Source organism: Sciurus vulgaris (genome assembly GCF_902686455.1).
Source record: "Sciurus vulgaris genome assembly, chromosome: 6".
Taxonomy (NCBI): Eukaryota; Metazoa; Chordata; class Mammalia; order Rodentia; family Sciuridae; genus Sciurus; species Sciurus vulgaris.
Genome location: NC_136466.1, coordinates 35,407,709 through 35,432,425, shown reverse-complemented (window position 1 = coordinate 35,432,425; position 24,717 = coordinate 35,407,709). Strand labels below are relative to the sequence as shown.

At 37.4% G+C, this 24,717-nt stretch overlaps 1 protein-coding gene across 4 annotated transcripts in view; it reads left to right on the top strand.

The window, feature by feature from the left end:
* RNF130 (ring finger protein 130) overlaps positions 1–24,717 on the top strand; it is a 126,061-nt gene that overhangs the window by 74,806 nt on the left and 26,538 nt on the right. The window contains exons 5-9 of one of the 4 annotated variants that reach the window (XM_079144198.1): positions 1,753–1,835; positions 9,086–9,182; positions 11,449–11,653; positions 15,227–15,320; positions 22,334–22,519. In XM_079144198.1, the coding sequence (XP_079000324.1) occupies positions 1,753–1,835; positions 9,086–9,182; positions 11,449–11,653; positions 15,227–15,320; positions 22,334–22,349 (495 nt within the window). In that variant the 3' untranslated portion in view covers positions 22,350–22,519. Of the gene's footprint in view, positions 1–1,752; positions 1,836–9,085; positions 9,183–11,448; positions 11,654–15,226; positions 15,321–18,008; positions 18,067–22,333; positions 22,520–24,717 lie in introns of those variants that run through there. The other 3 variants (XM_079144197.1, XM_079144200.1, XM_079144199.1) reach the window with 3 other exon arrangements.

The window sequence follows — 24,717 nt, the reverse complement described above, 5'->3', positions numbered from 1 at the left end:
TAATTTATTTATTTTTGTATGTGGTGCTGAGGATCGAACCCAGTGCCTCACACATCCTAGGCAAAGCTCTACCACTGAGCTACCACCCCAGCCCAGGCCTGCTTCTTAGGGAGACCAAATCAGAGAGGCAGTGACAAAAGGCTGTTGCTGAACTTTTTAACTAGAATTTCTTAATTGGAGTTCTAGTTATGGTGGAGCCTTGCTTCTTCTCTATAAGTAGCACTTTAATGTTAAGTTTCTATATACTGTCATTCAAGCTTATCAAGAATGAAAAAATTGTATCTAAAGACATAAAACAACTGCCTTCTATTCCACACCCAAGGTTAACATTTTAGCAGAGCCCTGGAAGGAGGAATTTCAGATGATTGTCTTCCTAAATTTTCCCACTTTTTTTTTAACTTTACTCATTTTTTATCCCCACTGCCTTGATGTAACTGTATGTTGTTACCTTTGGCACAGCTCCAGAGGTAGATAGTAGATTTCATTATATACTAAGGAAAGAAAAAGGAAAGTGTCACTTGCAGAAAATACAAACAATTTCAAAACTTAACCCCAAAAAGTGGTAACCAGTATAAATGCTTTCTTGGCCTATTTGGCCTTCAGCTGCCATTATTGTGAAATACCCAGGAGCTGTTCTAACGTACCCACCTTTCTTTGTACCCCAGGCTAGCACCAAACAATCTTACCAGCCAGGTGCAGTGGTGCATACAAATAATCTCAGCTACTCTGGAGGCTGAGGCAGGAGCACTTACCTAGCATGTGTGAGGCCCTTGGTTTGGGTAGGAATAGAATCTTTCCTTTAATTATTAAAGCATACACATCTTAGTTTGTACCTCTTTGACTTGCCAAGAATTGTATCACCAAGTTTCAGTTCACATGGCAGTGACACAGCATATAGTCTCACCTTTCCAGACTTGGGTTGTTGGCATGCTGTTTTATGACAATTAAGATGGAACCCTCATCTCTGAGGAGGAAAGAAATCATCCTATTAACCAACCACACTTTTCCTAATTTTTTTTTTTTCTTTTGGTGGTAATGGATATTAAACCCAGGACCTTGAACATGCTAGGCAAACATGTTACCATTGGGCTACTTCTCCTGCCCTTTTTAAATTTTATTTTGAGATAGGGTCCCACTGAATTGCCCAAGCTAGCCTCAAATTTGTGATCCTTTTTCTTCAGCCCCGCAAGTAGCTGGGATTACAGGTATATACATTATGCCTGACTCCTTCACTCTTGATAAAGACCCATTACTGAATTGATCCAGTTCTTTCTCTACCCCAATTCAGTGACCAGATGCGTTGTTCCCATAACTGGGGTGTGTCTTTATATAGCAGTCTACTGGGGGCTCACCATCTTTGTGCCTATACTTAGGGAGTTGATGAGGTGATTCTCCTGATGGTGACCCAGCTGTGAAACCTGTTCAGACAAACCAGTAGTGCAGTGGAAATGGGGGAAGGGGGAAGATAATGATGATCCAAGGTAACAATTGATGTGAATCTTGAAAATAGTTAGAACTCTGACTTAGTCTAAGACATATCATAGACAGAAGTAGTATTGATTATTTTTAAGATGATTTTAAGGAAAAGTAGATTGACTTAGGTCTAATTTGGATCAGTGTTGTTAAGCAGTTGGAAACATTTTCTATACTTTTCACTTTATAACCACTTGCTTAGCATAGTTGCCAAAGTAACACACTTAGCTGAATTGTATACATGTAGCATGTGACTTGTGATCCTGTTTTTCGTTTCAGGAAACAGACCCAGACTTTGATCACTGTGCGGTCTGCATAGAGAGCTATAAGCAGAATGATGTTGTTCGGATTCTCCCCTGCAAGTATGTCATCTTTGTTTGAAAGAATGATATTAATGCGTTTTCTATGTCTCCCTTTCAGAGTGGGTGTCCCCTTGCTTCTGAGAGCCTCCTAACGCATGGCTGTTCTAGCAGGCCAATGCCCTGCTGCACATTGCTCATATTGGGAGGTTGTGGTCTACAGTGAGCAGTGTTGCCTCACAAAAACTGATCACATGGTCTGAGGTTGTGGCTTAGTGGTAGACTACTTGCCTAGCACATGTGAGGCACTGGGTTTCATTCTCAGCACCACATAAAAATAAATAAATAAAATAAAGGTCTTTTAAAAAAACTGATTGCACATGTGTTATAAAAGGAATATATGTGGCACAACCCCCAGACATTTGTAACAGAGTTTTTATTCTGTGATTCCTGTGGGTTTCAAAAACAACCCCCTGTTCCTCTCCATCTTCAATAGAATTCACTAGGCCCTACAGTGAGACCTCAAGAATGTTCATCTTGCCCTGGAGATTTGGATTTTTTTTTCTGAACATGGATTACACAGAGTGGAAGGACTGACTGATATTTTCTTTGTGCCTTCTGTGGGTCATGTACTCTGTGCAAGTTACATTTACTGTCTCCTGTGATCTTCCCAATAATCCAAAGAGGTTATTGTTCCCCTATCTGTATTAGTCAACTTTTTGTTACCTTAACCAAATATTAGGCATGATCTACCTCTGAAGAAAGAGAGGTTTATTTAGCTCACAGTTTTGGAACTAAATAGAAAGTCTAAGATCAAAAGCCAGTTAATTAAAAAAATATATACAAGCTGAGGTAAAGGTCTACCTTTAATGCCAGCACTCCTCACATGGGACCACATACCTCCCTCCCAAAAGAGCTTTCCCTTAAGTATGTTGATGTCTGCCATGCTCCTGTCCCAAATTAGGGAATATGAAACATCAAGATACAGTATTCAGAGCATCACCTGGAAAAGGGTAAGAGAAGGCTACTGATAAGCCTTAAACCTAAGACATTTCCTTTCTTCTCCCTTCTCTTTAAAAGACATCCACACAGTTCAGCCTTCTAATAATACAAAACATGAATGATTAAAATAATGGTAAATAGTTGTTTCCATAAGACTACTTACTGATCTTATTTTACTTATTCACAAAGTAATCTCTTTTGAACCTAGGATGATCTGGGTGGTGTTTTGTTGTTGTTTTGTTTTGCTTAGCTTTTAATTGTAGTACTTGAAAATAATTCTATGTACTAAAATAGAAATTCAAGATTCTGAAAGTCAAGTCATTCTACTTTATACATAAAGGAAAATCTGCCAAACTAAATGTAAGCTGTTCTATAGAAAATTATATTGTGACAGTCATTCCTCATTCTTAGTCATTAACAATCTAAATTAAAGGAAATGCATATGCAAATACAAATCAAGATTAGTAGGATATCATTAGGATACATTATAAAGCATAGTCACAAAATACCTCTTTCAACCAATAAGCCAAGACTTTACAAATTCTCTGTCTTACTATCTCATCCTAGGATCCCCTGAAACCATTGGTCCCCAAAGAGTGGAAGAACCATTCACAGTTATTACTAAAACGATAGTGTCTTCCACAGGGGAGTCTCAGCCTAAAATAGTTGTTTCTGGGAAGCTTGCTCCCATTCTCTCCATCCCTAAAGCCATGTTTTTCCAAAATTTCATTGAGTTTTTTGTTTCCCTCAGTTTAACCCAGAGTTTTCCAAATCTAACCATACATCAGGGTCAGTTGGGGGAGCTTTCAGAAACACCATGAGTGGAGCCCAGGCATTTATTTTAATAAGGCCATACCATCCATTAAGGTTTAAAGCCTTGGTTGATATTAACTATTTCTGTGGATGAAACCAGAAAACTGGTTCTCAACTTTCATATTTATGGTCTGCTTTTGAAGATTAGAAATTTTGGCAAACTTAACAGAATTTCTTTGCACACATAGTAACAGCACTGTTCAGTTGTCTTCCTTGTTTTTGACTAGATGTGTTTGCTGCCCTATGTGTCAAAGGTTCTGCATGTAACTATATTGTTCAACCTGCTCAACAAAACATTTTACCTTACTGAAATGGTAACCATGGTATGATCCTCAGGTGCAATAAAAATTAACTTTCTACATTAAGCAATAGTTTGTGACAACTTTTGACCTATAAGGGGTTTTCTCAGCTTTGACATTTAGGATCAGATAATACTTTGTTTGGGGGAGGGGTCCAGGAAGGTGGTCTTGTGTGTGACAGAATATTCAGCATATTCTTGGCCTCTCACTACTAGAGGCCAAAAGCATCCATACCACACAACTGTGACAATGAAAAATGTTTCCACATGAGAACCACTGATGCAGAGGATATCTACATAAACATGTTCTTTACCTCAAATCTTGTCCAAGCCTTTTTTTTTCCCCAGTGGATGTATCTCAAGTTACTTTGCATTATGTCTTACCTCATGCTTCAGCTTATCCTCCTTCAACCTCCGATACCCTTCCTTTCTCTTTTGTCTCTATGGTCTTTGAACCCAAGCCTGCCGGGGCTTCCTATTTCACATCACCAAGCATCTCTGTCCCTCACTGTCTTCCCATAGTGCTCTGCACATATTGGACAGACAGGACTCTTCTCACAGCTGTGCCTCAGTTACTGCCCAGAGCCCTTCTCCTGCTTTAGTTGGCCCTCCCTATTCATCACAGCAGCACTTCCAGTTGTATTCATTCTCCTTAAACCTTAACTCACCTCATTACTCTTCACTTTGAAAGAGTGAACTTCGCCATTGAGAAATAGTGGTTGGATTCCCTCTACTTCCAGTGTGCTTGCCTCCACATCCACTCCTGCACCTCCTGTCAGAATGGAGGCGGCAGCCCCCGTTCTGGTTCAGTGTTGCTCTTTCTACCTGAGCCTCTACCTGCCAACTCTTCCCCCCTCCCCAAGACCTTACTGTATTGACTATCTGCTGCTCCCTCTAGTTTTGTTGTTTGTCTCTGCCCATCAGCATTTAATCATGCTCAAGCATTTCTTATTCCAGTTTTAAAAACTCTTTCAAATTCATCACTTTCCATGTACTCGCCTATCGCGACTCCCCTTCACTGCCAGTCTTTGGAAGAATTTGCACTTGCTGCCTCTCCTTTACCTCAGTAAGGTATGAAGTAAACCAGATGCCTTGTGTCTTTCTGTCCTTCATTTCTGGAGACTGAACTAAGCCTTTCTATCTATAGATACCAAACCTCTCATGGATTGCTGGCTTTTTTTGTTGCATGACCTTTACTTTTCATCCTCTGTTGCACTAATTTATTGTGGACAGATGGCAGTTGGCTTTGCTTTGGGGACCTGCTTGTATCAGTTGATTACAGTTGATCATCCTTTGGATGTTAGCCAGCATATCTTAGAAACAAACAATCACCTTATTTAAAGGTTAACCACAAAATTTTTAGTAAGTAAAAATACTCTTTTAGAAGTAAAGTGCTGCAGCCTGGAGAAATACATATTTAAGATATCAGCTTGGGAGCCAAAATGGGTCAGTCAACTGGCTGCTGGCTGTTGAGGAATTGCTCCTATCACCTACACCTTGGAGGGAGGGCCTGCTTCTATGCATCTGCTGCCAGTCCTGGCTAGGGGAAGGAGTACTTGTCTCTGACCTTTAATAATCTTGGATCCTTTTATGTTTGCTAGGTCCTTAACATGACACCCACAGGCTGCAGAGCTGTGAAAACAACTCACCTTCAATGTAGACTCCCCACCCCAGCCCTGCTGTTTTTCTAACCTCTTTAGTGTGTGGCCTGTGTGGGAAATAGGAAAGGGGAAGGGCAGTGTATTTCAGTATTACTGGTTTTGTTTCTTTCATGTTCTATATATTTTGCATTCTGTATCCCAAAGTATTTCTTATAGGAATAAAGGACTTTTTCGGTTGAAGCTCTGATATGCTTGTCCTTTTCACATTTCACTGCTCCTCAACACATCACCTGCTTCCCATCCCAGTACACCACTCAACGCTAAATGTGCTGGGACCTTTCCTGCTTTTGTGTTTTTTTTTATTGTTAAAGTCTTTCATTATAACAGTGGGAAGTGGCTTTCTTTTTAAGGTCTGTCTTGCCTTAGGTGCCACCTTCTGAGATCTCTAGATGTCCAGGATACAACCTCTTGCTAGGGAGAAGCCACCTCATCAGATGTTCTGGGGCCCAAAGTATGCTGTAAGAGAGTTCTACCATTTACTAGGATTCCATGTAAAATATTAACATTGCTTTACCTGTTTAACTGTACCTTTCATGCACACAGCCCTTGGTACTTCTCTAAGTATTCCATATTTAGTTTTTCATTTATTGCTCCACATAACCTCATGAGGTAGACCAAATCCACCTTTCCCATTACTGACCCCACAGCTTTCAGGTGAGGCAGTGGGGAGGCAGAAAGGATAGTTGGTTAAGGGTCTGACGGTTATAGAAGCAGGGAGGGAAAGGCCATGGTTGGTTTGCTTTGCAAAAGCAAGAGGATGAAGAGAGTAGGTGATGGAAAAGAGAAGGGACCAAGTTCTGGGTACTTGTTCATAAAGATGATGGTACTGACCAGAAGGAAAGTGGGAGGGCTATGTCAGAGGGCCAGTGAGTACAAAGAACAAGTACTCAGTTTTGTCTCCAGAAGCAAAGAGTGTGCTGTAGGAGTTAGAAACTGAAGGTCGGGGGTGAGATGCTCAGAAGCTAGGCTGGTAGGGAATCTGGAAAGATAAGTCCTAGGTCAGAAGAAGCAGAGTTTGGGTGTGATTATTTGGAGTGAGGGGGTATGCAAATACCTAAAAGGAACCTTTTTAAAAGAAGAAATATTTCTTTCAGATTCTGAGCTAGCTAAGGAAGGTTTTCTTCATTTGTCCCTAGAGAACCCATTAGTCTGTGTTGTCTTTCATTACAGTGCCCCACAACATAGAGGAGAGATTATAATTGTCTAGTAAAACAGAGAGTGGGCACTTTTTCTTCCAGATCAGCAAACCTGTATTTACTCAAGAACCGCAACATAAGAAAGATCCACTTAATGAGCTCACTTAAAGGAACAAGTAGGTAGAGAAAACTGAATTCATGTAGCTTTAGGAAATTGAATATGGGAGTCACACCGTTTTGTTCTTTGTGAATAACCAGTAATAGAAATGCAGTATATCACTGGCCAGAGCAGGGAGTACTAGAGCCAAACCATTGTTTACCCCAGGTAGCTGCTGCTTGCTTAAAACAGGGTTTCCATCCACAGCTGGCCAAATTAGCTGCCTCCACCCCACTTGCATACCCCAATCCAGCACCAAAGTGGCCCAGGTCAGAGATCACATAACCTTATCTCTTCTACCACCTGTCATCCAGTCAAATCCCATTGTCTACCTTATGCAAAATTGACTTGGAACATATTCCCAGCCACCCAACTCCTTCCCATCCATTAACCAAATCCTCAGGGGTCCATAAGCCCCCCAAAATACATATAAGATATTAGGCACCCTTGTGACTTTATGGGGATGTTCCATAATTTACATCAGACCTAAAGGGGGGGTCTCCCCCAAAAGGGATAAAGCTTTGTTCCAGTCTTCTGTTAGTTTGGATTGCAGCCAACTTTAACTGCTGAAAAGTGAGGATGCCCTCTGGGGTCGATCCCTGCTGTAAGGAACCCTTCATCTCACTCTGGAATATTCCCATACGTGGATACAAGTAATAAGAAGCAAATACAACACTTAATATGTATTAAACTAATTTGGGTCTTCCCTACAAATTGATGGCTTTCCAGCTATTAAGTAAAAACCTTAAGGTTTAGGTAAAAGCCTTCAGGGATGATGAGTTTCTAGATAAATACATTATCTGCAAGTTTCAGACTACATGGATGAATTCAGACTTCAAGATCTTTATTGTCCTTAAATGAATACAAGACCATCAAGTGGTAATGGAAGAGTGGTATATATTATTGACTGAAATTGTAATGTGCATGAATATTTATTCTAAATCCAAATTTTAAAAACCCTGTTTTAAACCAAAACTGCATTTTCCAAATAGCAATGATAACATTTAAATTATAAATTAACAATCAGGGTTTTAAAGACATACCACGGTCCAATTTGGTATCATTCTCAAAATTCCCCTTACTCCAAATTTATATTTTAGTGTGTTTTCCAAAAATCCTGAAAGTTTGTGTTGGTGTCCACTCCTTTCCCAATTTTTCCAGGACCCCAAACTTCTGTCAGACTCTGTTACATCTTCTCAGAGCTCTTGGGCAGGGGTTCTTGAGCTTGCAGAATCATCTCTGCAGCTCCCTCAAAGTCATTTCTTCTAAAGGGCACAAATTCCTTTTCTAAGAATGCAGACCCTTCCGTGACTGATTTATTTCTTGTCCCACAGATATAATTTTCTGTTCTGAATGTGAGAGGAAATCATCCATATCTACTTCCCTCCCACACACACAACATTTCAGCTGAAAGTTGCTAAGTGTTATTTGATTCATAGACACAGTTTACTCCTTAAAATAGTTCCAACTGCCCTATGACTTCTACAAATATTTAACATAGGTTAAGTTCCATGAAACTAATTAATAATTACACAGAAAACTCTTGATTTAACCCTGACTTAGTATGTTTTCAAATGCCATTTTTATATATAAGCTATTATGAGAAGAATAACTGATTTATAAAATGTGATATCATTATTTTTAATATATTTGCTAGATTTCCTCAAGTCTTTTTGGAATTTGGAAGAATAAGAAGTCTGAGTTGGGTGCAGTGGTCTCAGCTATGTAGGAGACTAAGGCAGGAGGATGATGACTTGAACCCAGGAGTTTGGTACCAGCCTGGACAACATAGTGAGACCTTGTCTCTTTAGATAGATAGATAGATAGATAGATAGATAGATAGATAGATAGATAGATAGATAGATAGATGATAAGATAGATAATTGATAGGTAGGTAGGTAGATAGATAGATAGATAGATAGATAGATAGGGCTGGGAGTAGTTCAGTTGTGGCATGCTTGCCTAGCTAGTATGCACAGAGTCCTGGGTTCTATCCCCCAGACTGCAAAATAAAAAGATCCAGTCATCTCCTACTCATTAGTTTTCATTACACAATACCATTGGTAAATGAGATTGGGTTCAGATTTTCTGTAGATTTTATTTTTATAAACCCCCAATATTTGTCTTTTGGGTCTTGCAAATATTGCTAAAAGGAGGAAAAACTAACTGAAAATTCCATTTTTTCCATTTTGACCTAATAGTTTTTCAATATATGATTTCTGACATAATTCTCCATTATTTTATAGGCATGTTTTCCACAAATCATGTGTGGATCCCTGGCTTAGTGAACATTGTACCTGTCCTATGTGCAAACTTAATATTTTGAAGGCTCTGGGAATTGTGGTATGTTTCCAATTTTGTCATTGCTTTTCCATAGTATCTTATCTAAACGTAATACAATATAACACATTTGGTATAATAGGAGACATGACAGTCTTACAGGAATACAGAGGCTTTTTTGGCCAAATAACCTTATTAGTCTAACAAGTACCTTTCTTCCAGATTACCAAAGACTCAGAAGAACCTTTAGCAAACTGGCAAGGAGTTTTGCTAGAACTGTTGCATTGAGATCAGCTATGACTGCAAAAAGACCAAAACTGACTTGCCAAGAACTTTGGAGACTTCCTTTACTTCCTTAAAAGAAGTATATATCCAGGATTATGCTTTTAGAGAAAAATAAAATATTTTCTGGGTGCAGAAATATAATGAATGAATATTCTTGTGAAACAAAAAGCTGAGTTGGGCTAAACAGAGGAATTTCTCATTTAGCTTTGCAACCCAAAGAAGATCTAAGTAGTCCTATTTTAAATATACTGTCAAATCATAGTTTAAGTATTGTACATTTGGATAGTAATGCCCCATTTATCAGTCCCCAGAGATGATATAGATTAACCCAAGGTTTCTCGATCTTGGCATTACAGACATTCTGGACTAGATAATTCCTTCTTGTAGGGGCTATGTGCATCATAGACTATAGTAGCATCTTCAGCTTCTACTACTAAATGCCAGTAGCATGATACCCCAGTCACTATCATTAGAAATGTCTCCTGAAAGATGAGTACAGAGGTGTGTGCCTGGGACCCAAGCTATTCAGAGTACTGAGGTAGGAGGATTACTTGAATGCAGGAGTTTGAGAATAGCCTGCACTACATAGTAATAACTCATCTTTAAAGAAAAAAAGTCTCCCAATTTTACCAAATGTTCCTTGGGGACCAAGTCACCCTCGTGTGAGATTGGTTTAACATAAAGTATATGCCATTTTGCCTAACATATAGTCGATGGTTGGAAATTATTATTTCACCCTCTGTCATTGCCTCCAGTCTATTCTTTCAAGTACTAATACTTCCCCCATTTTTATTGAAAATTCTTCTAAAACATGTTATAGGCTATCATGATTCTTTAAATATAATAAACCTCTTCTAACTGACATCGTGATAAGCATCAGTTATTATACTCTACTATATATATATATTTTTAAACAGGGCTATGGGATGATCTACAATGGAATTCTTTTGCCCAGTTTTGGATTTTGTTGACTGTTAATTCTCTCTATATAAACTTATTTCAGTTGCCTTTCCCAACTCTGCTTCTCACATGCTATCTGCTACAGTCAAGAAGATGTAGGGAAGACTGCTAGGGAAAATTTATATTGTTAAATCAGAAGAGGCAGGAGGATCCCAAGTTCAAAGCCAATCTTGGCAACTTCGCAAGGCCCTAAGCAACTTGGGAAGACCATATCTCTAAATAAAATATTAAAAAGGGCTGAGGATGTGGCTCAGGGGTTAAGCACCCCTGAGCTCAATCCCTGCTACCAAAAAAGAAAAAAAGAAGACTTTTATACTTGTTTTTTAATTGGTAGACTTTGGCCCCAAGCACCTGTATACCTCTCCTTTAGGATTAGTTGCTTAAGTTTTGAAACAGATCATTTTTCTTACAGTTTAAAAGTCTTTTCAACTTTGATCTACTTTGGGTTGTATGTTTTATTTATGTTTAAAGGTCGAATATACTGGGAATGAGTACCAGAGAAATAAGGCATTTCAGAGAAATTGATAAGTTGAGAGGAGTATTTGATGTTTCCAGCTTTCCCTTAACATTAACATTTAACATAAATCAAAGTAATATAGTATATTGTTTTTTAAACTGAATGTTAGGGGGCTGGCGTTGTAGTTTAGTGGTAGAACACTTGCCTAGCACATGAGCCACTAGGTTTGATCCTCAGCACCGCATAAAAATAAATAAAGGTATTAAACTGAATGTTAATGAGCTTTGATGATGATTATAATTCCCTCTGCATACAAGACATGTCCATAAAGGATTATCTTTAAAAAAAAAAAAAAAAAAGGCAAAATTAAGGAAAAAAAACAAAGATGTTCTGGCCAGTTTTCTCAGTTTCTGCAGTGGATTTTGGTTTTCTTTTGTGACATTTTTGGGAGATGAACTGGTCCTTTTGAAAAAAATCTTTTAGGTGAGTTTAGAAAACAGACAGTGAAATGAGAAGAAATTGTATGGAAGGAACTTGGTGAAGTCCTTGCAATAGGGTTTCAGACATTCAGGATTTTATGAAAGAACTTGTTTTTACAATTATTTTTAATCTGGAAATGTTTTGCAGCCAAATCTGCCATGTACTGATAACGTAGCATTTGATATGGAAAGGCTCACCAGAACCCAAGCAGTTAACCGAAGATCAGCCCTAAGCGACCTCGCCAATGACACCTCCCTTGGCCTTGAGCCACTGCGAACTTCGGGGATATCACCTCTTCCTCAGGATGGCGAACTCACTCCTAGAACAGGAGAAATCAACATTGCAGTAACAAGTAAGTGGGGACCCTTTACCCAGGCACAGGGCAGTGTTGCTGCTTGTGTTGGTCATGCGGTAACTGTCAAGGGGAGAGTTGAGTTCACCTGGGCCAGCAACTTTGTAACTGAGAAGGTAATTACTTTTCTTAAAACAGATGTTTGGAATAATGGAACTTTATAATAAGATGCTTGTGTATTGGTGTTTGATTAATAGAAATAGTTGCATTACTTGAATAGTTGTTCAGAGGTTTGTCTTAGTAGCTGCATCATAAACCTTGTTTTGAAATCTTCACATTGCAAACAGGCATTTAAGGAGACATTAGACTGTGACATAGGCCAGCAGCATCAATGCCAGTATGTCCTGTATCTGAGCACTGGTGCTCTTGATCTCCCAGGCTGAACCTTTATTCGAACCTAAAATTTCACAGCTTCTGGTATGATTGAGATGGCATGTCATTGTTCACTTTATGTTTTTTTCAGAAGTGTGGTCTCTTGGCACTTAACCCTTTGGTATAATTGCACAAGAAGGAAGAAAAGCCAAAGAGTAATCTGCCTTAAAAGAAATGTTTTGAGCTAGTTATAAGCATCTTGATTGTTGAACTATTGACAAGCAGAAAATAAATGTACAAAGTGTTTTAAGGGAATGCCTACATATGGTGTGAGTGGGCCGATGGTGTGTGTGTATGGGCGTTGTAGACATTCAACCAGTAAAAAGCCAGCTCGTTTCTTCAATTTCATTCTTTATGCACAATTTCCATCTAACAACCTTTCACCCATGTCCCGTCGCTGCTCTGGTGCTGCCTTTTCTGATTTATGCTGTTGCTTGCCTAGAGCTTCAAGCCCTGAAGCCAGTAGGACTCTGCTTGCTACTAGGGGTCAGTAAAATGGGGAAAAAATTGTTACAGAATAGTTTTCTCTTTACATATTAAGACTCATGTGATCTGTTGAACCAACCAGAGATAATTATTAGAAAATTATTTCTCAGGTTTTATTTGATCAGTTGTCTAAACTCCAAAATCCTTCATTCAGTTTAAAATAAGTAAAATTGTTCTTTGATATGGTTTGGCTAATTTCTTGCCATTGCCCAACGATTTGTTTTAACAGCATTTCATGGTTTTCCTACTTGGACATTGAAGTTTTGTGATCTAGATTTTATTTTATGTTTTATGATTTTTCTTTTAGATTTTAAAAAATTGATCTAATAATAATAAAGGAGTTGAAGGTCATTTATTGAGTTTTGCAAGTCCTTCATTTATTAGACATTTATTGAGCACCTACTACTACATTAAGTACAGAAATTGTTTTAATTTATGCAGAAATGCCCTCTCAAAATCTTATACTTTGATGATAAAATATTACTTCATGTACCAAATTAATTGCCTTTAGCAGAATTTACACATGCTAATAAGTAAAGTACATATAATTAAGCTAGACCCAAATCACCTCTACTTTTCTCTCCAAAGTCCTGTAGCACCATAGCAACTAAAGTATGTTCACGTAGCACCCACTGTGTGCAAGGCACTGTGCTAAATAAGCAGTTAGGAGGACAGAGGCTGCCAAAACTCTGGCTACAGTGGATCACTGCTGAGTATTCCCGGGCCTGCTGGGTATTAAGATGATGTTTACTTCCTCTTTTCTTACTGGTTTTTGTAAGTGAACTGTTCACAGCAACAAAAAGACAAAACTATATATTGGAAGTTATAAATGTTAGTTTGCTTATGTCATGTACAAAAGTCTAAGAATATGAGCTAGGGATGTAGCTCAGCGATAGAGATCATGCTTAACACATGCAAGACCCTGGGTTTGATCCCCAGCTCTTCCAAAAGGCAAAAAAGAAAAAAAAAAAGTTCTCAAAAAGACAAAAAGAATACTGTGTTAACCTCTTTGGTGTTGATAGCCTTTCATCTCTTGATTTTTAAAAGTCTAGTCAGTATACATATTTCTAACCTAAAATACGTAGTTTAAAGTGGTGGATTTTATATGGATTCTCAAATGTTCCTATTGATATAAATAAAAAACTTGAATCTGATGATGAATAAAACTAATCCAAAAGGCAGTGGCTACACTGTTAACCTAGAAAGAGTTTAGTAAGCATTTTAATAATAAAACTAATGAGGACAAAGATATGCATGTAGAACAAACTCAGCATCCTAGAATCATGAAGAGCAGTCTGTCTTAACCTTTCAAGGTCACTAACTTTAAAATGTAATGAAAGTACTATAATCTTTTTCTAGAAAAGTGCCAGTGCATACACAATTTTGCATGCAATTTTAGGATTATAAACTCAGATTAAGAAACACCATGTTATATACAACTTTTGCATATAAATAGTTAGCATTCCAAGGGTAAATATTTCTTCTCTGCCTTATTACAGATATCAAGGGGATTTTACTGAGTAATACCAGCCCAAGTTAGTGTGTACTTTAAGAAATATTTTGTACTTAAGACTTTTAGGAGTGGGCATGCCTATAATCCCAGCAGCCCAGGAAGCTGAGGCAGGAGAGTCCCAAGTTGAAAGCCAGCATCAGCAATTTAGCAAGGCCCTAAGCAACTCAACAGGACCCTGTCTCAAAAATAAAAAATAAAAAGGAATATTGCTCAGTAGCTAAATACCCCTGGTTTCAATCCCTGGTTAAAAAAAAAAGAAGAAGAAGAAGAAGAAGACTTTAAAGTTCATAATGATTCTCAGGTTGTTTTTGAGGTTCCAAATAAATGGTTTTTTAATATTACCTTTACAGTAAAAGTCTCTGAAAAGTCAAGAGGAAATAGTAACTGACTTCCTGGATGGAGAGAGAAAGAAACAGGGAGAGAGAGAGTGACTGACTGACTGACTGACTGACTGACCGACCATAGAAAGACTACAGATAACCTTAGATCTCTGTATATCAGAGGTTTTCAACTGTTTGGTGGGCCGAGAATCTTGTCAGTCACTTTCCCTTTCTACTCCTCTTCAACACCAGAAAAACAAGTGTTGCTTCCCAGAAATGGGGTCATAAAGAATGGTACTCGTTTTCTTTAGACCCAGTAAGATATCCTTTTAGTGTAAATGTCCTGTGGAAACCCGCACATAAAAGACCGTAGATGTGGATATCATGGAAGGCCAACTTGCAGACTGCTCAAAGTGCCCACAAGACCTTTGAGAGCCACTGTGCTATATTTCTGAGCCTTTAGCTAAGAATGAGTGGTATAACCATGCAGAAATGACAAAGTGAAGTTTGAAGATGGTTATAAGTATGGTTAATCTATTGTCATTTCAATTAACAATGAAAATATATGTCCATGTGCACTTTTATGTACATATTTTTCCTACACAATTTTTGGTAGCCATACTTCTCAAGTACCTCAGAACCTAAACTGGAAGAAATGGTTGGGCCATGCTTTCCTTTCTCCCTTGCAGCTTTTACCAGTACTTCCACTAACCTTCTCCAGTTAGTAGCTCTCTGGCAAACCTCCTCCTGCTTCACTTCCTTGAGCCAATCTTGGCTTACACCTCCGTTGACGTCTGCTTCGTTGCATTTGAGGGAAATGTTGACATCGATTTGACTTAACCTTCTCCCCAGAGTGATTTCCTCCCTTTCCTTTGTCAACAGAAGAATGGTTTATTATTGCCAGTTTTGGCCTCCTCAGTGCTCTCACACTCTGCTACATGATCATCAGAGCCACAGCTAGCTTGAATGCTAATGAGTAAGTAACAAATTGTTTTTTGGATTGCATGTGCAGATGATCCCAGAAAATATAGAGTAATTTTCATACAGGTGGTGATAATTGGCTTCCCACCAGTTCCATACTGATCCCGGTGGGATCACAGCTAGCAAAATAATTTATTTTGTGAACATATCTTTATAGTCAGTTACACAGATTGGGGGTTCACCTTGTTCAACAACAGCTCACTTGAGAAAAGATCTAAAGGTTTTCATGTATCAACAAGCTTAAATTGAATTATCCATGTAATACAAATGCTAAGGGAACCAGCATAGTCTTGTATGTAAAGAATGTCAGTGTCCTCACCATCAACAGGAATAGCCCCAACTTTACGTGGGTTCATCAAACTTTATCTGGAGGCTTAGATATTCAGCTTTTGGGGGAAAACTGCCACCCTTGCCTGAGATAAAGGACAGTGACTTAGATGTTAACCTGCAAGAAAGAAACCATCAGGAAGAGGACCTGCCATTTCCAAATGTTAATAAGGAAGGACTCTCAGGAAGCAAAAAATCAGTGTAAACTATATTTTCAAGGGACAGAAACTATATTTTCAAGAAGACCAAAAGGAAGGTTAGAGGAAGGCAGACTTCACCTCAATAAAGATAAAAATATCAGTTGGCTACTTAATGGTGGGATGAATTGCCTCAGGGAATGTCCAAGGCTATGAATGCAGGCAGAAGGTAGATATTACTTGTGGGGATTGCTGTAGGTAAGATGTTTTCTGAAGGATGAAAGATTGAGCTAGATGACTGCTAAGGTCCAGTGATTTTCCAAAAGTAACTTTCCACCGTGATAATATACGGGAAAGGTGTTTTGGGTTTTGTTTGTTTTTAAAATTTTGAGCATTTTTTATTCAGTACTTTTTCTTACCAGTATTCATGAAAAGTAATCAGAAATGGAAGCAACCCTGGGACACTGTCCAAATCTGAACCTAAATTGGTACTGGTAGACTTCATGTGCTTTCTATTCAGTTATATCCTGATATTTTAAGTGATTAATAATACCAAATGATTTCATGCTATTGATTTAATATTATCCAGCTTTAGAAACAATGGGCAAGTAACCTCCTCTTCCAGTGACATTTTGTTACCTCTAACATGATCTGTTGGCTGGGTACTTACAAGTACTTTTTGGCATCCATGCCATTACATATTGGCAGGATGTCATGGTCATAGGCACTCTTCAGCCTTGAGATGAGTAGTCTCCACCTCAACCATTAGGTCAACGGCCAGCTGCTTCTGTTGGGACCTTCTGATGCTGTTCTTCAGCAGAGCACCTTGTTAATTCCTTCGATTCTAGAGTCATACACACCTGGTATGATTTCACTCTCAGCTCTTCCAGTTCTCAGTTGTAAGACCTAGTCAGTTAAGTTTATCTTAAGTGTATTTTAGTCATCCATAAAACAGATCATTGTAAGACTACATCACAAGGTCACTAATGATAATTAGCATATGAAGTGCTTAGCACAGTGCCTGGTACATAATAAGTGCTCAATAAATGTTAACCAAACCAGTTCTGCTGAAATTCTGTCAAAGTTCTATGAATAAGGTGGCCATCTGACTTTATCACTCAGCAAATACATTTAATTTCTTCCATAAAAGAAGATACAAAAACATAGGCGCTCCATGAGTGCCTATGATTCAAACCTCAGTTCAAAAGGAAATATTTATTTCAACTGCAACCACCTCTTTTGCTTGCTTCCATGCTGACCCATCAAGCTAGATAGTAATATAAGCCTACTTCTTAAAATTTTTACTAATGAGTCATAACCAGAACAAGCAAACAGTGAGACTCTGGATACTTTTAGAGAATCATTAAGCACTTTAATGGTCACCTGACTGCCACTCAAAATCTGCCAGATGCTCACTTCATGCATGAGATATTTTAGAGAATGCTCAATGAGATATGGCACCTATTAGAAATCTAAGCATTGGGGTCATATTATTTCAGTTCCATGCATAAATGCTTGCATGACTCAGAATCTAAGTCATGAATCTTCGATCCATGTCTTAGCCCAACCTTTGGCCTTTGTAGAGTTTTGATACTGCAGTTGTTCATTTGACTATTTTTTCTGTGCCTTCAATCAAAACCACTCTGAAGGACAATATTCATGATCCCAATATTCATGATCCCATTTAGAGAGAAATCGAGAATGTGTGTGTGTGTGTGTGTGTGTGTGTGTGTGTGTGTGTGGTGTGTACTTGTGTGTATATGCACACATCTCCTTGTGTGAAAGGGTGGTCACCAAAATATTAATGGTGATTAACTTAAGTTAGAATTTGGGGTAATGTTTTCCTCTCCAATTTGTGCTTTTATGCATTTGCTTTTTTGTTTTTACAGTAATAGTGAGTTAATTTTGGGCTTTTGTTTTGTTTTGTTTTGTTTTTTGCAGTGCTAGGGATTGAACCCAAGGCTTCATGCATGCTAAACAAGCACTGTACCACCAAGCTATTTTATTTTGAGGCAGGGTCTCACCAAGTTGCCTACACTGACCTCCAACTAGGGATCTTCCTACCTTGGCCTCCGAAGTATCTAGGACCACAGTCCTGGGCCACAATACCCAGCTGAATTTACTTTTTTTCAAACTATGGATTGAACCCAGGGGCATTGTACAACTGAGCTGTACCCCCAGTCCTTTTTATTTTTTTATTTTTATTTTTTTATTTTGAGACAGGATCTCACTAAGTTGCTGAAGCTGGCCTTGAACTTGTAATCCTCCTACCTCAGCCTCCTGAGTCCTTGGGTTACAGGTATGTGCCACCAAGCCCAGCTGAATTAATTTTTTAAAGGCCATTTTTATTGTGGGAGATAATGGAAAACAACAAATAGTCATTCTTATCCATTGTCTCAAAGATCTTGATTTTATTCAGAGAAAAGGCTTATTTGGCAAATAAATTTAAGCTATTCTTCATTTATGAATTCTTTGAAATCTGTCTTCTCTTTTTTGATTTATCCACCAAGAAAATAAAAGGCCAAAATGAGATCCCTTTTTTTCATTTAATTACCCTGATTTAATTTTCTGGGTAACTATCCATTTATAAGATAGAATATATAGACATAGTTAAAGATCTTTAAGTATTCTACTGTGAGTAATCACGCCTTAAATTTTTTTAACACTGCAAACAAATGTAGTGAATTTTGGGACTTTGCAAATATAAACAGGATGGTAGTAAAAGAAGCAAATAAGTGCAAGGTAAATATATATGTATAGTAGCTTCCTCAGACCACTATTTCTTGTGCCTAGGTAAGCAAGATTATTGAACTTCAGCTCCCACCAGAGGTGCTTTTTTTTACTCTACTTCTGTCATTTGGATAAACCATGTGAAATCTCAACATCTACTAACTTATATTTGTGTGACTGTTATCTTTGTCTCACTATAAGAAAGATACACATTTTTATTATTGTTTTTAAGGAACAAATTTGGATATTGTAGGATAGATTTTAAGTTGACTAGGTATCCTCTAGAGCCCTTTTCCAGTTCCTAGAATTATAATTCATAGAGATCACATCCTAACCATTCAAAATTCTCTCTGCAAAAGAAAATGAATCTGATGTGGTTAATGTGATGAAATAACTAGAACAAATATTCCTGTATCATAACCCAAAATCAGGAAACCCTAACTTGAGCTGGGGGTATAACTCAGTAGTACAATGCTTGTTTATATGGTCAAGGTCCTGGGTTCAATCCCCAGCACTGCAAAAAAGAAAAACTGGTTTCTAGCTTTCTGATATTCCTGCCAAGCTGTCCATCTTTTAGATTTGGTATTAAAAAATTTATTGACCAGATAAAAGAAATTGATGTTTTACTCGGTACTGATTATTTCTGAATTATTCTGCTCAGGACTCTTTTAAGAGGAACATTGACAGATTAGCACATCTCAGTATGAAAGGATCTGAAACATTAATCATTCAATATCTTGGGGATGATTGGTTTAGTAAAGAGGGAACATGTGATATAAAAGGTCTTTCCAGATACTCAAAGAACTCCTGAAGATGAAAATACCTATTGTTCATTGAATGCCCCCCAAGGTATTACTTCCATGTTGGTAAACCTATGTACCCTCATTTAATACTCCTTAATTGAGCAGCCTTATATTGACTAGCCAGCACATACAGAGGTTAATGCTTACTCTACAGTTCTGGAGCTCTAGAGATGTCACAAGAAAGTAGATTTCCACTAAATGTAAGAAAGAACTTTCTGCTATTCAAAGTTGTCTAAGACATGAGATACTTGGAATGCTAGTGAGCTTGCCAGGACCTGGTTTTTCACACAAAGGCTACAAGACTAGAAATGTAAGAGGCAGATTTCCCTCTTGAACTGTCTCCTAGGAAGAATCAGAGTCCAATTACAGGGTTTGGGTTTCCTTCTTGGTCCCTTTCAAAGGAATCTTAAGATTAAAAAATGGAATTTTTCAGACTTTTTTTTTTCACCCTCTTCCACATTAAGAGATATATTTTGCATCATGACCCAGTACTCCCATGTAGACAAATAAAACAGAAATTTCACAAACAGATGTTATTCTTTAGTGTAATCTGTCTTGTACTTTGTTTTTGTTAATGCTAGTCATGGACTTCTAAATTGACTTTATAAGCAAATAGATGGTATCCTCCAATTTAACACTGGCCTAAAGTATTTTAAATTTTTCATTCTCAGCCAAATACTTTTTGCTCATTCTGGTACCTGTCTTTGTTTTTATTTTACTGAGAATGCCTTTCTTGTAGCAATTCCAGCAAAGATTTAAATTTGCCCTATGTTTGAGATGTGTTGCTGAATATTGGGTCCTTTTGTTTCTCTTAGTAATTATTTCTCCTTTTAGTCACTCTGAGTATGAGACATTTAGATATAAAAGAATAAACTGTGGCTGGGTCTGTAACTCAGTGGTAGTGTGCTTGCCTAGCACATGTAAGGCAATGGACTCAATTCTCAGCACCGCATATAAATAAATAAAATAAAGGCCCATCAACAACTAAAAATATTTTTAAAAAACAAATAAACTGAGGCTCAGAAGGATTGAGTAACTCCTGCGAGGCACTACTAGGAAAAGAGCACTGAATTCAAACCCAACATTTCTGATTCCAACTCTGCTTTCTTCAGCCACTCCAGAGAACCATTTGAGGACTCCAAATAATGTGGCTGAAGAAGACAAATTTAGTTTCTTGAAATATGATTGCAATAAAAGAATATTAAAGGCAACCAGGACCTTTGATTAGACTTCTGTCTTTGGCAGTGATCTTTTTTTTTTTTTTTTTCAACAGTACTTTAATGTTATGGCTACATTAGGAATATTATGGCTGCATTACTTTATAATTTCCTAAAAAGAATAGCAAAATTAAGTGTGTTTAAAGATCTTGATTAACCTCTATGAAGTCCTTCTAAAAGCCAGTTTTTCTAAGGAAACGTTAAAAAAAATGTAGTGTCTTAAATATGAACTAGAATAAATAATAAGGGCTTTTTGCAAAGTTGGAAACATCCTTTCAAAGAGTTGAATGACTGCCGGACATGATAGTACACACCTGTAATCCCAGCATCTTGGGAGTCTGAGGCAGGAAGATTGCAAGTTCAAAGCCAGCCTCAGCAACTTAGTAAGACCCTAAGCAACTCAATGAGACCATATCTTTAAATAAAATCCAAAAAGGGGCTGGGGATGTTGCTCAACAGTTGAGTGCCCCTGGGTTCAATCCCCAGTACCAAAAAAAAAAAAAAAAAAAAAAAAAGTTGAATGACTCCTCCTTATTCATTTTGAAGACCATTTTCCCACTACTCACTAGGTACCAGGCTCATGTATGGAGCTGGTAGAGGCCTGGCATTCCGTTGCAAGAGTTAGAAGTGATGAAAGAGCAAGGGAGAGAGAGAAGGAATGAGCAACTGCTGCTTTTGCATTGAGCAAATTAACAAAAAAAAGGGCTTCATGCAGGGAGTAACTTAGGTACCAGGCAGAGCATAATCAGGGCATAAAATGAGGAAAAAGCAAAGCAGGTTCAGGGAGGCTGTGGTTGATGCATCTGTTGTAGGTACTAGCTGGTTGGCAGTGACAGCAGGCAGACTACAAAATTTGGACTTTATTCTTATAAATAATGGGTAGCATCTAAGACTTGCCAGCAGAAAGATAATTCCTGGTGACTAAGAAGTTTTTTTGAAGTAGTAGAGAGTGGGGGCAAGAAGATAGGTTAGAGTAAATATATGAAGTTGAAGGAAGATGTCAGGATGGTGGGGAGGAGATGAAATCAAGAGATGCTAAGAAAGTGTATGATAACCAAAGATTAAGTTGTTTGAAGCATAGATCTCAAACTGAGTACAGAGGAAAGAGATCAGAACTGAAGACTTGATTTGGAAACCATGGAAATGAAACAGACTGTTCAGGGAGGCCTCATTAAATGAACCAGAATACAAGGGGCCAGGAAGTCTCAGGCAGCATGAGCCTGAGAGCCAGTGTGGAGAACTTCAGAAGCTTAAGGTCCTAAAATTTTAAGTTCCTGATTTAGGGACAGAAACACACCCACTTTTATGTTCCCAAAATCTGGCAAACTCCTGAAGAAGAGAACCTTACATCCCTGCAAATTTGGGCTCTTGGGCCCTTACTTCATTATAAGTAATGACATTCTTGTTTGATGGGTGAAAGAGGAGCATATTTTAAAGGAACATATTTTAATGATTCCAGCACACTCGACATTTAGCACCATTTGACCCAGGAGAAGTTATAAATTGTATGATAAATGTCCCTAAATATTAAACAAGATGCTGTCAGCCTAATACATTTTCCTGCATTCCTTTCAAGAATATTAATTAGAACACTTTTAAAATGATAAGCCACTTGACTACAGATATGGAACTGCTGATTTCAGGTTTAATGGCTTACTTTACCAAAAGGGATTAGCAAAAAGCTACAGACAATCCTAGGCCACCCTTTAGTTAGAATCATTTCTCTGTTGTTTTAAAACATCGATATCTACCCTTTAACTAATTTATGACATCTCTTTTCCTTTTATTCTGTAGGGTAGAATGGTTTTGAAGAAGGAAAAAAAACTGCTTTCTGACTGATTGCCTTGAAGGAATAAAGAACCTATTTTTGTGCATCATTTACCAATCATGCCACACAAGCATTTATTTTTAGTACATTTTATTTTTTCATAAAATTGCTAATGCCAAAGCTTTGTATTAAAAGAAATAAATAATAAAAAAGACTGTGCTGTTGAGTATTATTTACCAACTTGTGTTTCAAAGGCTGATTTGGAGGTCACATATCTGAATTTCATTTGTATGGGTTTCAGAAACAGTGTGCTCATGACTCCCCATGAAAGGACAGTGACACTGTTTTTGTTGGTTTTTTAACGTTGGCTCCCACTGTGCCCAAATAGAAGGCAGAGTAGAGCTATCCTGCATAGTAATGCTCCCTCAGGCACTCAAATTGAATTATTTTCTTCAAAAGTGCCATTCACTGTGATAATTTCTCCTTTGTTTGGTGGTGATCTGCCTCCACCAGGACTTCAGCTGCATCTCCAGGGTGGCAAGGATTTTGAACCATGTTACTCCCCATTGTATCTCCCATATGTAGTAAAGGGCTTTGCATGTAGTAAGTGCTCAATAAATATTTGTGGGGTGAAGGGATGAGTATAAGAGTTTATAAAATACACACTAATTAGTAATATATTTGTCTTTATTCTTTTTACTTAGTTTAGTATTCATTTTAAAAAAGAAAATTTGAAAGAGTTGAATGAGCAATTTTGCATGTATAAATGAAATTTGCTTTATTGATGAAGAAAATATTGAAATACTTTGTTATATTAAATTATATGCTTAAAGGATGACCAGTATTTGTAAACTTTTTGAGGAGCAAAAAGCTTCTACCTCAGCAATACCTGGGATGAGAACATATTCTTATTGATATAGAAACAAATTTGTATTGATGACATAATCCTTCTTTTTCCTTTTTTTATTAAAATATTTTTTATTTTTACAGACACATTTTGATTCATTGTACACAAATGGGGTACAACTTTTCATTTCTATGGTTGTACACAATGTATATTCACGCCATTCATGTAATCATACATATATATAGGGTAATACTGTCTGTTTCATTCTACTGTTTTTCCATTCCCACCCCCTCCCACCCCTTTTTCCTCTACACCATCCAAAGTTCCTTCATTCTTCTCTTCCCCTTGCCACTCCCCACTGGATAACATAATCCTTTTGATTAACCATAGCAGTCATACCCAAATCACTAGAAGGTTGGAGGGGATTTTTTTTTTTAAGTTGAAATATAATGCACTTACCACAAAATATACCCTTTTAAAGTATATGATTTAGTAGTTTTTAGATCTTCACAAAGTTGTACAACCACCACCACTGTGGTATTCCCAAACATTTTCATCACCCAAGAAAGCTCATACCTGTTAATAGTAACTACTCACTCCTGCCAGTTCTAAAAACCAAAAAAACCCTACTCTGTGTCTGTATGGATTTACCTGTTCTAGGTATTTCATATAAATGGAATCATATAATATGTAGTCTTTTATATCTGGCTTCTTTTACTTATATAATATCTTCAAGGTTAATCTGTGTTGTAGCATATGTCAGTATCTCATTTCTCTAGAAAGATGATTTTTATACATTAATCATTTTTCTTACATTGTTGAACTTGTTTCACCTGTTTTAGTGAATTTCTTAAGATTTTAAGTACGAACTCAAGTCATTTGCACATAAGGACAGTTTTTGTTCATCTTTTCCAATCTGTATGAAATTTTATTTTCTTGTGTAATTGTCTCTGTCTGGAAGCTCTGATAGTACATTGTTGAATAGAAGAGATGTAATCCAATATCCATGTTTTGTTACAATCTTAGCTGTAGGGTTTTCATATATTAGATGCCCTTTACCAAGTTGAGAGATTTACCTTCTACTTTAGTTTATTGAGTGTTCTTATCATAAACAAGTTTTGGATTTTGTCAAATGTGGAAAAACTATGTCTATTAAAATGATCTTGTAGGGTTTTGTCCTTTATTAATAAGGTGTATTACGCTGGTTTTTGTATGATGAATCAACCTTACATTCCTGGGATAAATCCCACTTGGTCATAGTGTTTAATCCTTTGTATATGTTGTTGGATTTAGTTTACTAGTATTTTGCTTAAGGTTTTTTTTTTATTTTTCATAAGAAGTATTGGTCTGATTTTTTTTTTTTTTTTTTTTACCTATTATGGTATCTTTATCTAGCTCTAGTATTGTTGCAATGCTGACATCATATAATGAGTTATGAAGTGTTTCTTTCTGTGTTTTGGAAGAGTTTAAGAAGAATTGATATTATTAGTTCTTTACATGTTTGGAAGCCATCTGGTCCTGGACTTTTTTTTTGTGGAAAGTTTTAGGTTTAGTTTTTCTTTA